Source organism: Saccopteryx bilineata, chromosome 6 (genome assembly GCF_036850765.1).
Source record: "Saccopteryx bilineata isolate mSacBil1 chromosome 6, mSacBil1_pri_phased_curated, whole genome shotgun sequence".
Lineage (NCBI taxonomy): Eukaryota > Metazoa > Chordata > Mammalia > Chiroptera > Emballonuridae > Saccopteryx > Saccopteryx bilineata.
This window is the reverse complement of record NC_089495.1, coordinates 35,394,085-35,409,853: the sequence shown is the minus strand read 5'-3', so window position 1 is coordinate 35,409,853 and position 15,769 is coordinate 35,394,085. Positions and strand designations below refer to the sequence as shown.

Here is a 15,769-nt window from a genome sequence, read left to right as displayed (position 1 = left end):
AATCAGCATCTAATCTAATCAGGCAAAAATGGAGAAACAGCACAAATATACAAGATAAATAATATCAAGGGGAAAACAGCCATCGAAATACAGGATATTAAAAACAACCATAAGAGCTTATTTTGCACAACTTTATGCAAATAAAATTTTAAATGCAGATGGAATATATAATTTCTTAGGAAATGCAATTCAACAAAATTGACCCCCGCAGACTTGGAACACCATATTAGAGCAGTTTCCATAAAAGAGACAGGCGTTTACTGAAGGTCTTTTTTACAAAGAAGGACTGAACCAGGTGTTTCATAAGAAATTTTTCAAGGTCCTGATAGTTCTAATATTCTAAAATATAGAAAAAAAGAACTTCTAAAAGAAAGTTAGCAAATAGGATCCAGCAGCATATTTATAAATAACGAATCATGACCAAGTAGATTACTGATCTAGGTTTAAACTGGAAATAAAATTATTAATAATTCGGAAATCTGTCTACATAATACAACATGTAAATAAAACTAAAAAAAATGATATGATTATCTATATTGATATATAAAAGGCTTCAACAAAATTTAACACCCCTTGCTGATAAAAAACAAAACCAAACACTTAATAAAAAAATGGCAGAAACATCTTTATAGAAACTGCATGCATCAGTATTAAAATTGCACCTAAGTTAACGTGAAAACATCGGAGGTGCGGCTGTTAAGGTGAGGGAAAAGGATGGCCTCCGTTTGCATGATTGTGTAATATTGTATTGAACGTCCTAGCAGAGTTGCCAGATAAAAATGTAAGATGCCAGTTAAATTGGAATTCCCCCAAATATTGCATGGGACATATACTAAAAAATTATATTATCTAAAATTCAAATTTAGTGGGGCATCTTCATTTTCATTTGCCCAATCTGGCAACCATCAGTATTAACCAGTGAAGCGAGGCAAGAGAAAACAATGAGGTGTATAGACACCAGAGAAGCATGTGTGTGGATTATATGGTAGGACACTTGGAAAACCCAAGAGAATCACTGATCAAAATAACACAGTTCAGTAAAGTAGCAGAATGAGAAATTTGGGGTATGAAATTATCATAACACAAATCAATAGCTTTTTGTGTCATACACAAATCAATTTCTGGCTTCTGCGTGGGATGTAGAAAGTCAAAGAGAGCCTAGCTCCCATTACTGCAATAAGAAAAGCCAGATACTAATTGGAAAATTCACAACCTTTCTTGAACCCTCAGAGTCCTGAGGTTGCAGGGCAACCATCTACCTGAAATCCGTGTAAAGACGTCAGACGTCCAGGAGAGACAGGAGCTGCGCCTTCGCTCGCCCTCGCCCTTGCCCTCACCTACCTGAGTCGACCAGTTGGTCAAGGCTGAGTGCGGGGAGAATACAGAACACCTGGGGGCTGCTTATGTCAGAGGTACGTGCACCCAATTGCAGGCTCTCTCCATGGACCTCCCTGGGCCCTCACAGAAAAGATTGGTGAGCCCTGAGAAAGTGTCCCTGGAAGAAAGGGGGCAGCTGCTGCAGGAAAGGCATAAAACTTCAGATCTTTGTCCCCCCAGGACAAAAGCTGCCGTGTGTGTACAAGCAACTGCCCTGGTAAAAACCAGTTCCAACTGGGGAAAGGGAGCAGAAAAGAAATCTCAACCTCTGGAACCAGGTTAGGAATACCACTGGCCCTAGAACAACGCAGGGGTGAGAGGTGTTGGCCCCATGCAGCTGAAAATCCAGGTATAATTTTTGACTCCCCCCATAATTTCACAGTCGGCCTTCGAATTCCTGGGTCAACCAGATCAAAACCAGTGTTTTCACATTCCCAACTGCAGTTTCCCAAACAAGAATAGACCTGTGGTTAGTTGAATCTGTGGATGCGAAACCCCAGATGGGAAGAGCTGATTATTGAAAAAAATAAAAAATCTGTGTGTAAGTGGGCTCGTAGTTCAAACCCGTGTTGTTCAAGGGTCAGCTACCCTTGCGGGAACCCCACACTACAGCTAGGGAGGTGACCCGAACCCTGACACCAGGGACACCCTGCTGCCTCACGGTTGGGACTTGGAACAGAGAACACACTCCCCACACCCTCCCCACCCCCTCGCCAAGCTGGCAAGTACGGAGTGAAAAGGTAACGGTGGGGTGCCGCTGACAGTGTCCCCGCTCGGGCTGCTGTTATAACAAGGCACCATAGAGTGCGTGTGGACGCCAGGCGTTCAGTTCTCAGTGCTGGAGGCTGCGAGTCCGAGGTCGCGGCTGGGTGGTGGGGGGAGCCCGCTTTCAGGCTGCGGACTGCTGACTTCTCCGCGCATCCTCACTCGGTGGAAGGCTCGCTGCTCTTCTTACGAGGAGCTCGCTCCCGCGGGGCTCGTGACAATCGCTCCCAAAGGCCCCCAATCACATCAGGGATTACATTTCAACATGTGAATTTTGGGGGCACATGAACATTCAGCCCATGACTGTTTGTTACAAGAGCACGGAGGAAGGCCCCATCTGTGATAACAGCACAAAGGGAGAAACTAAAGCGGAGGCCAGAACACGAAGCAAAGCCTCAGAGCGGTCCCACCGGCTGCATTCCGCCCTGGAGCCTGGCACAGGCTCATTCCCAACGGTAACACGGAGAGGGGAGTGCCACACGGGAAAGATGGAACAAGAGGGTCTGTGCTATGTAGCTAACAAATTGCCAGGCACTTAAGTGCTCGGTAAATATTTTATTTTTTTCCAGTAGATATTTAAAATAATAATAATAATAATAATATCTATCAACATTATCACAATCCACTCACCCACTTGAGGTTTCCCTTGTTCCTCAATATTGCACCCCTCCCCCGCTCCATGGGTGCCAGCCCCGTCTGAACTAGTCTATTGGCAGAGGACTTGTCTGTCATGCCAGATTTTGGTGGAAGGTCCTCCCTGTCACTGAGCTGTTGTGTTACTTCTCCTAGGTTCCAATAACCAGCGCTAGGTAACCCCGCAGATTGCTGCAGCATGGTTTCATTGTCCTCCCTCCTAAGACTCAGATAAGCCACCAGTCTTCCCTAGTTCTGTCGTGGGTTAACCTTCCTACCCCCTCCCCACCCCCAGTTCATATATTGCCCATGTTCCCCATATTGCTTTGTTCATAATTCTTGCCATCCTGGTTGCTGCTCGTGCATACAGTCTGGTTTTGCACCCCAACTCTCAAGGTCATTTACGCAGGTGCGGTCTCACTAGGGAAGGGCAGTCCCACGGACCTCCCTTGTCAGAGAGATGGCACTGACGTCACAGAGAGCATGTGCCTGAGATGGCCTCTGGGTTTGGTGGCTACAGCACTGTGTTCACATTCACTGCGCTCGCTGTGGGTTAAAGCTGGAGGCCTTCATTCCTGTGCTCACTATACTATGCCTCACAAGGTCTCCTACCTTGACCTTGGTAATTGTTTTTTGTTTCATAACTGAAGTGTAAAATTGCACACATTTTCATTTCTCGGTGTTACTTTGCCCCATTTCTCTGCCTGATGAGATTTCTTTTTGAATCCCAATTCTGTCATTTAGTATAATCATTCTTTCTCAGCTTTAGGACATACACATTTTTAACAAACTCATCCTTTGTAGCTTCAGCCAGTTATTAATTAACATGTAGAACAGATAGGGCCAGAAGACAAGCTCTGCAGCAGGACACTAGAAGTGTTCTTATAAGGTGGATAGGTGGCCTTTAATTAGCACCATTCCAGTGGCCACACACCCACCAACTGTACTGATGTCCAGACTATACTCCTCCATTGGCCCAGGCATATTTCATTGAAGACCGTGTTAAATTCTTTGTCATGGCTCAGATATTCTGTCTACTACATTCTTCTAACCTACCTAACCATACAAAAATAGGGAATGAATGTAGTCTGAAACGATTTGTTCTTGGCAACCCAGGCTGGCTGCCAGTAATTGCTGCTTCCCTTATTCACTCTAAAACGGTGCCCAGAATTAATACCGAGCTCGCTGGTCCACAGCATCTACAGCGCACGCTCTCCTCTAATACGCCTGTCTCCAATATGTCCCACTGCATACAGTTTTCTTTTTCCTCAATAAAAACTGAGTGATTCGGTAGTCTCACTGGTGGGATGGAATTAATCTACAGATGACACGTTATTTAGAATTGCTAGTTTTTTCATGATAATATCTTAATTTTCTCTGCATTTTAGTTTCCCCTCATGAGTATTCATCTTTTATATAGTTCCTTTGGTTCTAATATTATTAATTGTGCAACAAACAGAATCTGATAAGATACACAAAACTCTTGGCTCCAGAGCAGAGACAATTTATATATTTTTTGTATTTTAAAAAATTACGATATAGTTGACAAGTAGTAACATATTAGTTTCAGGTGTACAATGATTCAATGTTTGTATAAAAGGATTCACGTCTGATATCCACATGCCACAGAGGGCGTTTCTGTGGAAGCCGAGGGGCTGCCGAAAGACCCCTCCTCCCCCTCCCTCTCCCCAACTATTCAGTTCTTTGAGATTTACACGTTGTTGAAGTTTTGATCTCTTCCAGGCTGCAGTCTCATTTATATTTAGGAGGACATAACCAGCATCCTTGCTTCAAAAATCCCAAATCCCCAAACATAAGACACGCTTTGCAATATTCAGAAGTTAAGTGGTGACTAGTGAAGACACTTTTGTTTTCGTTTTCCAAGTCCACAGATGTTATTTTGCCACTAAGTTTGGTTATGAGAATAATATAGTTATACACACAAGGCACCATGAAGCAGAGATCAATATTTGCATTTTAGGGCAATAATGAACTCCTTTGGTCCCTTTACCTTGATGAGAAGTATTACAAATAAATGGGGATGCAGATGGACTTTTGAAATTATTTCAAAAAGTTTTGTTTTTCCCCTGCTCAAGCCCCCTGATGAAGACAGCAGGGGTCTTAGGTCCCATTGACATCCTTAGGAGACACACATTTTGCACAGAAGTCAAAAGAGGTAAGTCGGAGTGGACAATTTTTTTTTTTTTGTATTTTTCTGAAGCTGGAAATGGGGAGAGACAGACTCCCGCATGCGCCCAACCGGGATCCACCCAGCACGCCCACCAGGGCGCTCTGCCCACCAGGGGGTGATGCTCTGCCCCTCTGGGGCGTCGCTCTGCTGCGACCAGAGCCACTCTAGCGCCTGGGGCAGAGGCCAAGGAGCCATCCCCAGCGCCCGGGCCATCTTTGCTCCAATGGAGCCTCGCTGCGGGAGGGGAAGAGAGAGACAGAGAGGAAGGAGAGGGGGAGGGGTGGAGAAGCAGATGGGCACTTCTCCTGTGTGCCCTGGCCGGGAATCGAACCCGGGACTTCTGCACGCCAGGCTGACGCTCTACCACTGAGCCAACTGGCCACGGACCGGAGTGGACAATTTGACTCTCGCCACCCTCCTCAATTACCCTGGCTTGCTCTCTCACTGTGGAGCCTGTGCTGTCTTTCTAGAGAAGAGGGAATAAGTCGTGTTGCTTGTTTGATTTTTAAAGGTATTTATTATTCTAGATGCTTCAATGAGCAAATAAAAACACTCCCCCAAATGATTGAAATTTGTTTTATTTCTCTCTTTCTAAAGTTTGTACATTTACATATATCATATACATACTTTAAATCCTTCACTATTTTGCATGATTTCTATTACATAAAAACCATTTAAATGCAATAAATTTTGTTGTAAAACAACAAATTATCCCCAACTTATAAAAACACAGGAACAGTTCTATTCATAAACATTTACACAATAGAGAAATGTACTATATATATATCACAGCTTCTATACATATCAGGTGACTCACTTGTCTACATGGTTTAGGTTTACTTCAACAACAGTGAAATGTAATATTTACATACAACTATTTTTTAATAAAAAATAAAGCAATTGTAAAATGTAAACTTAATTTTCAAAATATTCTTTAAACACTTTAACAATATCCACATAAATTACTGTTCCATTCCAAAGATGACCACCGTAAATGCCCTAATTTTCTAGGAGATGGCATTTCTGAAATCTGGTGGGTGGTGACGAGGAACAGGTTTCCAGTACAGGATACGGTACCACTAGCTTCCCCCAGTCCGCTAATGCTGACAGTTTGGCCACCGAAAAGGAGTAGGCTGCTATTTTGTCACTAATTACTCTCACAATGTGCAGGGACATATGGCACCAGGACTGCAATGAAACTGAAATGATTGGTGGAGAAAACTTTGAAGGTGAAGGAATGTTGCACACTGCCAATTAGTCTCAGCCACAGCGAGTCTAATCCAGTTCATAGGCTGGACAGTTAAAAGCTTGCCTCATGTATGTACACGTTAGTAAAGATGCAAACTACCTCCCTTCCACCTGACCTACGGTCGTCCAGGCTGACAGTAGTGGCTCTCCACTTGGGTGAATTTCTGTTCTAGAAATGGGCTCCTAAAATGTGAGGTAGAAGAGAATGCAGGGAGGCATCTAGGCCTTCCCCGACAGCTCTCACCTGGACTGAGCAGAATGGCTAAGCAACAGGCTTAGTGTTCCTTGACCCTTCCCACAGAAACGAAAACGTTTTCCGTTTCCAGAAGTCTGGGCGCAAAGGCAGAGATATCATCCATCCCTGGTTAGAGCTCAACGTGCCAGCTTGGGTCTTACAAAGGCAAAATATACGGCCTTGGCTGCAGTTAGATTTATTTTTATACCATCATCATGCGGCTGGGTCACTCTCAGAGTTGATATCTTGCCTCAGCAGGGTCAGCCCATTAGGACAGCTGGATTCCTAAAGCTGGAAGGCAGCACGTGAAACCCAGGGTGCGCCTCTGCTCAGCGGGAGCCCCAGTGGAGTGGAAGGCCAGGCAAAGCTCCCCTCTGCAGAGAGAATAGATCCTCACCCTCTGTAGGCCCCGGCATTCGGGGGTCAGAGCAGTGAGCCTCAGACCTGCAGGGCTGCCTTCAACGGAGCTTTGCAGCTGGGACTTGGCGGGGAAAGACTTACCAAGGCAGGCTCACAGGGAGTTAACAGCAAAATTCCAAAATTCTCTCCATTAACCAACATTTTCAGGAATTGAAGTTAAGGTGCTTATTTTATAACACTATTCACGAGAATTTAGTTCTCTACCCTGCAGAGGGGAAAGTATTTGAGCTAGGTCCCTTCCCATTGTTGCTGATGGAAAAGTGCTTAACTGTCCAGCAAACTTCAGTCTGAGCTCACGGCAGCGAAGTACAGAGGGGGCTGTGGACCAGCAGCTCATCGGCTCCTGGGGAAGTGCTTTGTTGCTTCTCTGCTGCACCTGATTTCCAGAGCAATGCTATCTGGAAAAGGGCGCGCACAGCCTTCTGGAACTTCCCCGGCTACTGCAGGAGGCTGGAGGGTGACTGCTTATGAGCAACAAGCCAGCATTAATTTAATGGTCCATCAGGAAAAGTGTGATCTGCGTCCCCTCACTTACTTGTTTAAAATGCAGTGCATCTCAGAGCCAGACGCTAGAGCTCAAACTCCTACCTGGCCCTTGGAAAACATTCCTGTGATGCAATTTCCACCCCCCTTTTCACCACCTCTTTAGAACACTCTGGCCCTTGGTGTCTTAAGTTTGTAGAACTTAAAACATTCACTCTATGTACATGTGTGCAAGCGTATGTGCACATGTGAGAGGCCCAGATGTGTGAACCTTCCCCCTTACACACCTAATGACACAGTAAACTGGTTGTGAATCTCTCAGTGCAGAGACTGACCACATGCATGTCTACCTCCGAAGGAAGGACCAGCTTACATTCCCCTACCCCTGACTTTAATTTGGTCTAATTACTTTTGTTCCTACAGCTTAAAAAAAGTATGTTAATGGCATTACAAATCAATGTGCATATATACTCTCTGCAGAGTGGATATTATTATCCATGCCAAATGGTTACTTGGCTTTATAATGTACATGGCTTTATATTGAAAGTTCAAACATTCCAAATAATTAAGGCCCAAAATAAAGTTTTGTTACTTTTGCTACTCCTTTTGTATAGGATTTCTGAATCAAATAGATGTTTTTGCAAAGCACTACATACCTCTCAGAAGGAAACACACTCTTGCAGAACAAAGACCCCGCTCATCAGACACAGGGCCAGTTCACCGCACATCAAGAACAAATCAGGAAATATGGTACATTTGCAAAAATAGTTTGAGACCGTAGAGTTAATAAAAAAAGCTCAAGTGGAACTACCAACACACCACTGTAGCCTGGAGCCAAAGACTAGTCTCCCACTCTACAACTCCAGCTCTCAGAATCGGGCTCAGACACGAGATCACAGGCAGTGCGCTGACACAGACCCAGTGCTCTCAGCCACACACTCAAACACGCTCAGATGCTGCTGTAGATACGCCAGACATGCTGGTTAATAAATTTTAATTTCTAGTTACCTATGTACACGCTGTCAGATAAGCAGTAAGCTCAAACAACTAAGGCCAGTGGCTCTTCTTTGGGGAGAGGCAGGAAAAGAGACTTAAGTATAAAAATATTAAATAAAGTTTTCACCTGGTCCATAGCCTGTCCTAAAATTCTTCTACCTGTGACACTAGCTGCTAGTTTGCGCAACCGTGAACCTAGAGCACAGTGCCCAACCGCGGGAAGCCCGATACCCCAGCACGTGGGCACTATGTCTTTACAGCGGAGAAGAGAGGAAGTGGCAGGGGCAGTTTGAGCTACTGTACAACAGACACAGGGACACGGACGAGCGGTGTGTACTTACTTAGCTCTCCCAAAAGCTTTTACATTCCTGGACTAATTACAACAATAAAGAACGTGTGCTTTAAAGCATCACATTTTGTAAAAAGCCCCAAACTGACAGTTTGACTTTATGTTTAAGTGCTCTTAATACTGAAGATGCTAAAACGGCCTGCTTGTTTGTTTTTTGTGTTTTTTTTTTTTGTTTTTCTCCCTTTCTGTAACCCCAAATTCTAACGCGCAACTCTCCTTTGTCCGGTCCTCAGTACACTGAGAGTTTCCCAAAGTGATTCAGAGTCTTTTTTGCCCTGGTGTCTCAAAGCTCAAAGATGGAGTTTTCTAGCATAAAATCTTATTATTACAAAAATTTAATCAAAATAGCATTTGAATTTAAGTTTAATAAAACAGTACCACTATATATATTCTCAATAACTGTATTATAATATACTCAATCCTATGAGGTTTTTACTTGCTTTTCATATCACACTGGTTATTAAGGACAAAAATAAATTTGATGTACATATACGATATACTGATATACAATCTACACATTGATACATATACATACATACAACCATAAATACCCACAAGGACAACATTGGCAGGGGACAGAAAGCATCTTCTTTGACATCTGACATACTAGCTAAATGAATACTTTTCAAAAGCCTGCAATACTACAGATACACACATGAATTACACAGGATGAGCCAAAGAGACTCAAGGAAACCTACTGTATAAAGAAATTACTTAACTTGCAATAGTTCCTTGCTGTTGCATTCAAGTTAACAAACTATCATGCAGATTCAAGTATTCACTGACATAGTCTTCATGAAGACATTCTCTCTGCATGCACTGTCCTAAGCAGAAGGCTGCCCACTTGGGTTTTGGATACTTTAGGTACAAAATAAGATTGGCTATGACTTTGGACGTTACTCTCCTTGTAAGAGTGAGGCATCGAAAAGGAATCTGAGAGAAGTGACAAGTTACCTCTCGATCACTATTTGGGAGTATTTTGTGGTGAACTACTGATTTCTGAAGTCCTTCAGAGAACTTGGTGGTGGGAGATGTCCGAAGGCTGGTGGGGAGAGCTGCTGACCTGGGCAGACTGGTGGCCCGGCCTGGCAGAGGGGGCAGCCAGAAAGCCTGGAGCAAGTTCGGCCTGGAAGCTCATCTGCCTACAAAGGTGACTGATTTTTTTTTATGTTAGAGTGACTCAGATGATTTGTGACAAAAGCAGGTGCTACTCAAACCCCAAATCACCCTACTCATAGCTAGACTCTCCTTCAACAAGTCCACGATGCCACTTTGTTCTTTGTTGAACAGTGCTAATTTTACTAGTGGAAAAAATGCTGCTGTTTGAAAAGCGAAGGGGCCATTCAATGGGTAGTTTTCGGCCACCACCCTGCGGAAAACCTGACCAGAACCACAGGAGCTCACTGACAGGGAACTGCACCAACAAGGCCAAGTGACTCCCTGTGAGTTCAGACAAAACAAACAAAACAAAACAAACAAAAAAAACCTAACTGATGACTACAGGAAAAATGTCAAAGGGATTCAAATCTCAAGACAACAATCTAACCCCAACGAAGTCTGGATAGTATGATCATGGAGAAACTTCTTTACGGAGAGTTGTCTTCCAATTGCTCAGGAGCAGGGATCAAGGCAGAGAAAAGGGCGGCTCCAGCCACAGCGGGCCTGGCTTCTCCGAGAACACCTCCCAGCCTCCTTACACGCCAGAGGGGCGGCAGGCCAGGGCCCTGTAACCTTATATACGATATACAGGGGGAAGCCCTCTAACCTTGCGCTTGGGCAGCAAAGGGCCCCTCCCCTGCCGGCTATCTAAACCCCTCTCCAGCCTCAGAAGTTCTGTGCTTTGGCCACAGGGTGAGGTACAAACTCAAGAGACCAACCTAGTTTGGCTTTGGAAAGCCAGCCGACTTTCTCCGTTCACAAGGAACTCCCCCACGTGACTTTTACCTAGGAAACAGCGCTCATCTTCTGAAGCTAGCATCCCAGTCGGGGAAGCACAGAGGGGCTCGTGCAGCTAGCTGCCTTCCATCCAGAAATCACAGCTCCACCACAGGACTCTCCCACACGTTGGTTTTACTGAGATTCATTAAAATGCACACAAGTATTGCTTGGCTCAATTAGGCATTGCTAAGAGTTAATAACATGATGTTTTGTAAAATGCGCACCTCAAATGATATCTATGGCCTAAGGACTCTGCATGCTAGTAGTAATTAAGTTTTGATTGCTAACAATAAGTTTGACACCTCCCTGTAAGAGTCAGCACATGAGGTGGGGGTACAAGGCCTGAAATACTCACAGATTTAATACACGGGCCACTTCTACGGTCAATTGTGCAACAAGACTACCCATCAAAGTATTTTAATGACTATCAAGACTTTCTAGACTGAAAATTAATATTAAGTGTGTATATGAAGAAGAATAATGACTTATCATATGGAGAGACATCCCAGGCTCTTGATGCTGAGGTATGGGTGAGGAACGGGGTTCGGGGTGGGCGTACCTTCAGAAGGAAAGAAGGGGGAGCTCCCCTGTACCGTGAATTAGGCAGCTGGCTTGGGCTAGCCATGAAAGGAATGTCTTCAGTTTCTTCTGACTACATACCCTAGAGAATAAATTATGGCAAGCAACAACGTGGTTGACCAGGGGCAAGATTCTCAGAACCCAGTCAAACCGGGGTCCATTTCCTCCTACAGGAGAAGCTCCTGGCCTGTTAGGTGCACTGACAACAGAGAGGAACCTCAGAGGGTCCAGGTGGAGGTGTTCTCAGCCCGTCCCTTAAAGAGGAACAACATCATGCCAGGGCAACGTGCCACCCAGGCGCACCAAGTAATCACTCGCAATTGTTCTTCAAGATAAACTGTGCAAACACAATATACTGCAGTTTCAAAAGAGCTCTTCTCATCCAATTACCTATTAGCATATCCAGCAGTTCCTGGAGATGACATTAGTGAGTCATACAATGGAAGCAATGCTGTTGTGCTAATGCTGACCAGGCACTTCCGGAATACTCTGTGTCAGACACGGTAGCAAGGTACCATTCTATGTTTATTAAATACTATAAGGAAAACACAGGGCTATTCTATGTACACAGACATGCTCACACTGTGGGCGGACACATTCAAGCCAGTCAGGGATGTTTATCTTTCTTTAGTTACTGAAGCTCAGAGAAGATATGATCTAGATACCTTCTCCTCTCAGCTTAGGATAAACATCTTGGCAGAAGACCAACAGGAAGAAAGACAATTAATTCCCTTGTGGACATCCTGAATTCAGTCACAAGCTATAAAAATGAATCAGGTCCACGAGCCATGGTGGTAACTATCCTGTTTCTCAGTTTTGGAACATAAATTTAGTCATTGGCTTCACCTCAACAAGATAGAGGGTTAGAGTGTGAGATATTCAAGACGGAGGCCAAAATACTTATCACAAAGCAAGCAGCTAGAACCTCAGAGAGGGGTTCCCTTTTTCTGGGCACCAGCAAATATGAACATTTATATACTAGGTGAAGGAAGTGCATGTGAATAAATAATCCTGTAACTGAATGCTGGCACGTGGAAACACATGCCAGGAGAAACCGCCAGGGTTTAACAGCAGGTGTCCTCTCACTCACCGGAACTGCGCTACCATGCAGAGTCCCTGCTCCTTTGGTCATAGTACCTTTAACTAATACACTGAGTAGAACTAGAGAAAATTTCTCTAGGAAGAAAACGAGTATTCAAAGTGATTCCATTAGCTTTGAAGTTGTGGAGATTATAGTTTTAAAGATCACAAAGTTTCAAGTTTTCAAAATCATGAAGTTCTAATTCATAGTGGGCTCAATTTTCACTCCTATCCCTTCTAATACAAGAGAATGTTCTTTTTACCACCCTGAATTTCAAAGGGACTGTCCCTGGAACAAGCTCACAACTTTAAGGTCAATAGAACTATTCTGGGTAGATAGAAATGATGTAATATAAAGTATTTATTTATAGGAGAAAGTTCAGTAGGAGCAGAGAGAAGTGGCTATCAAAGAAACTGAAGAACAAACTAAGTAACTCTGTCTATACAACCAGCAGATTCCTCCGTTTTCCAACCATAATTCATTCAGACTAGAGGTTACTTTCAGATTGACTTTATAAAGAATCAATATTCCATTGCCAGAAAACTGTTACTTTTTCCGCTCTTACTTTGTTTTGCTTAAGACCCCAGTATTCTGACCACCAGACCTGAACACCATGCCTATACATATATAAATTCCTGGGCGGCAGGGTATCAGCAGTAGAGAGATGATTCTGGATTCCTAGTCTAGACCCTGTGGGAATGAGGTAACAACTTCTTGCAGATAGAACACATGCCTACCGCGGCTGCTCCCGAGAGTCAATTATTATCATGATTCTTCAAAAAAACAAAATGAACCTGGTGTCGTCTTTCCTCAACCTTCAATGGCAAAAAGGTTCCACTCTCTCTTTCCCCGTTTGGCTGAAATGACAGTCCAAGCAAGCTAACGTGGTTCCTCAGTTCTCCAGTCCTGTGATCTTGCCACCCCCTGTCCCTGCTTCCGGCAGGTCAGAGCTCAACTATGAGTGCTAAGACGCACCCCAGCCGCATCACTGTGAAACGTCCCAGAACTGCATTTCTGAGCTTAACTTGCGTGCGTGCTCAATTCCACGTCTGTGACTGGGCAAGATTTCACATATAAAGGCTTATATGAACTCTGGCTAGAACGTACTAAACTACCAAATTTGTCCAGTTAAGTGTTTCACAATGAATTAAGTTTTTAACCTTAAAGAAAAAGTGTAACAGTTGTTTTGAGAATACATAAAACAACTGAGCAGAGTGCAAATAAGAGGAAACCAAAGGAGAAGTGATACAAAATTCATTCTGAAATCATGAGACCCTCCCCCTCCCGAAAAGGTGCATTAGTTATCAAGTAACCAAAATCATCAAAGCAAAGAAATCAAGAGCAAAGAGACACACTGTACAGAAACTAACAAAAAAAATACAATAGGAAAGGTTACTAATGCACCATGTAGTCACAGACTTTTTTTTTTTTTAAATATATTCACGGATTTACCAGAAAGATCTTGAAAACTCTATTTTGCTCCATGACCAGCACTTTCCTGGTCGCAGATAGATTCTAAGTAACTTTTTGCTTAATGCTGGGTGTTTCAGGTCGGTGATCTTTTCTCTCTGACACGTTACGCTTGACTTTGGCCGTGACGGGCGATGAGTCAGGATTCAGTGAAGGACTCGAATGGGACTTCTTCAGTCCTGCGGCCTCGCTCTCGTTGTTACTCAGGAGCTTCTTGCCACCTTCTTTTAGAATGCTGACATAAGTTTCATAACGGGTTTGCTGGAGGGGAAGTCAGAGAAGAATGGTAATCAATATGTAACTGGCAATAAATATGCTATATTACTGATTTACTGATCATATTCTGACTAGCCATTAAAATAGAGCTACATAAGAACATACTAACAAAGTAATCATGTAAAAGAACTTCTGGGAAATGTCGAATCCAGTTTGTTGCTCTCATAACCACAACTCAATATTACTAGTTTAGTGATCACAGTTATTATGTATTCTGTAACAAATCAAGAGTGTATAATCAGTCCTGTGCTTTCACCTCTGACCAAGGTCTTGTTACAGTTAACAGGCCTGTTCTTCTCTGGCTGAAGCACAGCAAGGGTTAACACCTGAGCAAGAAGAATACGCATACGCAGGAACGACACCTCCTACTGCTGTCATCATGATGAAGCGTGGAGTTCTGATTCTCGCCCAAGTCCAAGAGGACAACCTGACTGTGGGAATCTGGACACTGGTTACATGAAACAAAAACCCTAATTTATAACTTAACTTCAATTCCTGTACCACCCAAAGGAAGGAACTCTGATTTTCAGATATGCCAGCTCCAGAACATGTGCTGGCCTTCAATGTTATCTGAGCACTCTGAGCCGGCTTGCATATCACACACCTCGGCCCTGCTTCAGCAAAGGCCTCTCACCCCTCCTTTTGATTCCTTTGTTCTTTTTCAGTTTATTTCCCCTCCTTCTCCCTCCTCATAAAAATCCCTGCCTGTACCAAAAGAGGAAAGTGGGTTTTTGAGGACAGGAGTCTCTCCATCTTCTCACGTGGCCGACACTTGAAGAAATCTCTTTCCTGCTCATCAGCACCTGTGTTGTATGACTGGCTTTCATCATGACAGGCAGCCTGACCTGTGGGCTCTTTTTCTGGTTTCAAATACACTGTTCAATGCATACATGCAGCATACCTGGTGTGCTAACTACCTGGAGAGTATGCTTTGCTGTTGAAGACTTGACTTCAATCCCCAAAGTGGGCAACAGGTATAGGAGACTGATGGATTCATTTATTTAGATAAGAAAAGATAAAATTTTAGTTCTCATTTGTTCTGCATTCCGAAGGAATGTCAATCTGGAATTGTTGGCTATTAGAAGGAAAAATTGTGCTTCTTGAACACTCAGGTTCAAGAAGGGTGTCAGCTGGAGGAGCTGTAATTTCTGGGTTTGGGGGACTGGATGGTTCTTAATGGCTCTGTGATGCCCGTACTCATTGGAATGTCCCTTGCATGGCCTGGGTGTCACTTGAGCCTGGCTTGGATATGGTTGTTTACTCTCTTTCCTATTCCCTATAACTCTATACAGACTCAACCAGAGGACTCAGTCTACAGTGACTGGACTCTCTAGTCCCCTGCAAGACCAAAACACTTTCCAGAAGCCACTCTGGGTTTCCCGCCATACTTCAAATTATTTTCTGATGTTTTCCTCATTTTACAATTTTTTTCCATTTATTATTTGTTGAGTATCCACTACATTTTAAATAGTTCCCAGTACTCTGATCTCTGAGCATATATTTTGGAAGAATAATTAAAAGAATATTCCAGAGATTATTTTTTTCTCTAACCCTAATTGGTACTTTTTAAAAAAAGTTTCGATCTAAGTTACTACTTAGAACTATTATGTACAGTATACTGCAAATTGCAGAAGGGTCTCGGATTCTTGATTTGGCAGATTCTAGTCAGAATGAGTCTTTCACTCTACTGCTTCAACACATGAAGGATTTACAAAGGCCTACAGTGTT

The 15,769-nt window shown here is 43.5% G+C and overlaps 1 protein-coding gene across 7 annotated transcripts in view; it reads right to left on the bottom strand.

The window, feature by feature from the left end:
- Window positions 1-5,528: 5,528 nt before the first annotated feature.
- PSD3 (pleckstrin and Sec7 domain containing 3) overlaps window positions 5,529-15,769 on the bottom strand; it is a 619,599-nt gene continuing 609,358 nt past the window's right edge. For all 7 annotated transcript variants that reach the window (XM_066234423.1, XM_066234424.1, XM_066234425.1 and 4 more), the window contains one exon: window positions 5,529-14,026. In XM_066234423.1, the coding sequence (XP_066090520.1) occupies window positions 13,811-14,026 (216 nt within the window). In that variant the 3' untranslated portion in view covers window positions 5,529-13,810. The remainder of the gene's footprint in view (window positions 14,027-15,769) is intronic.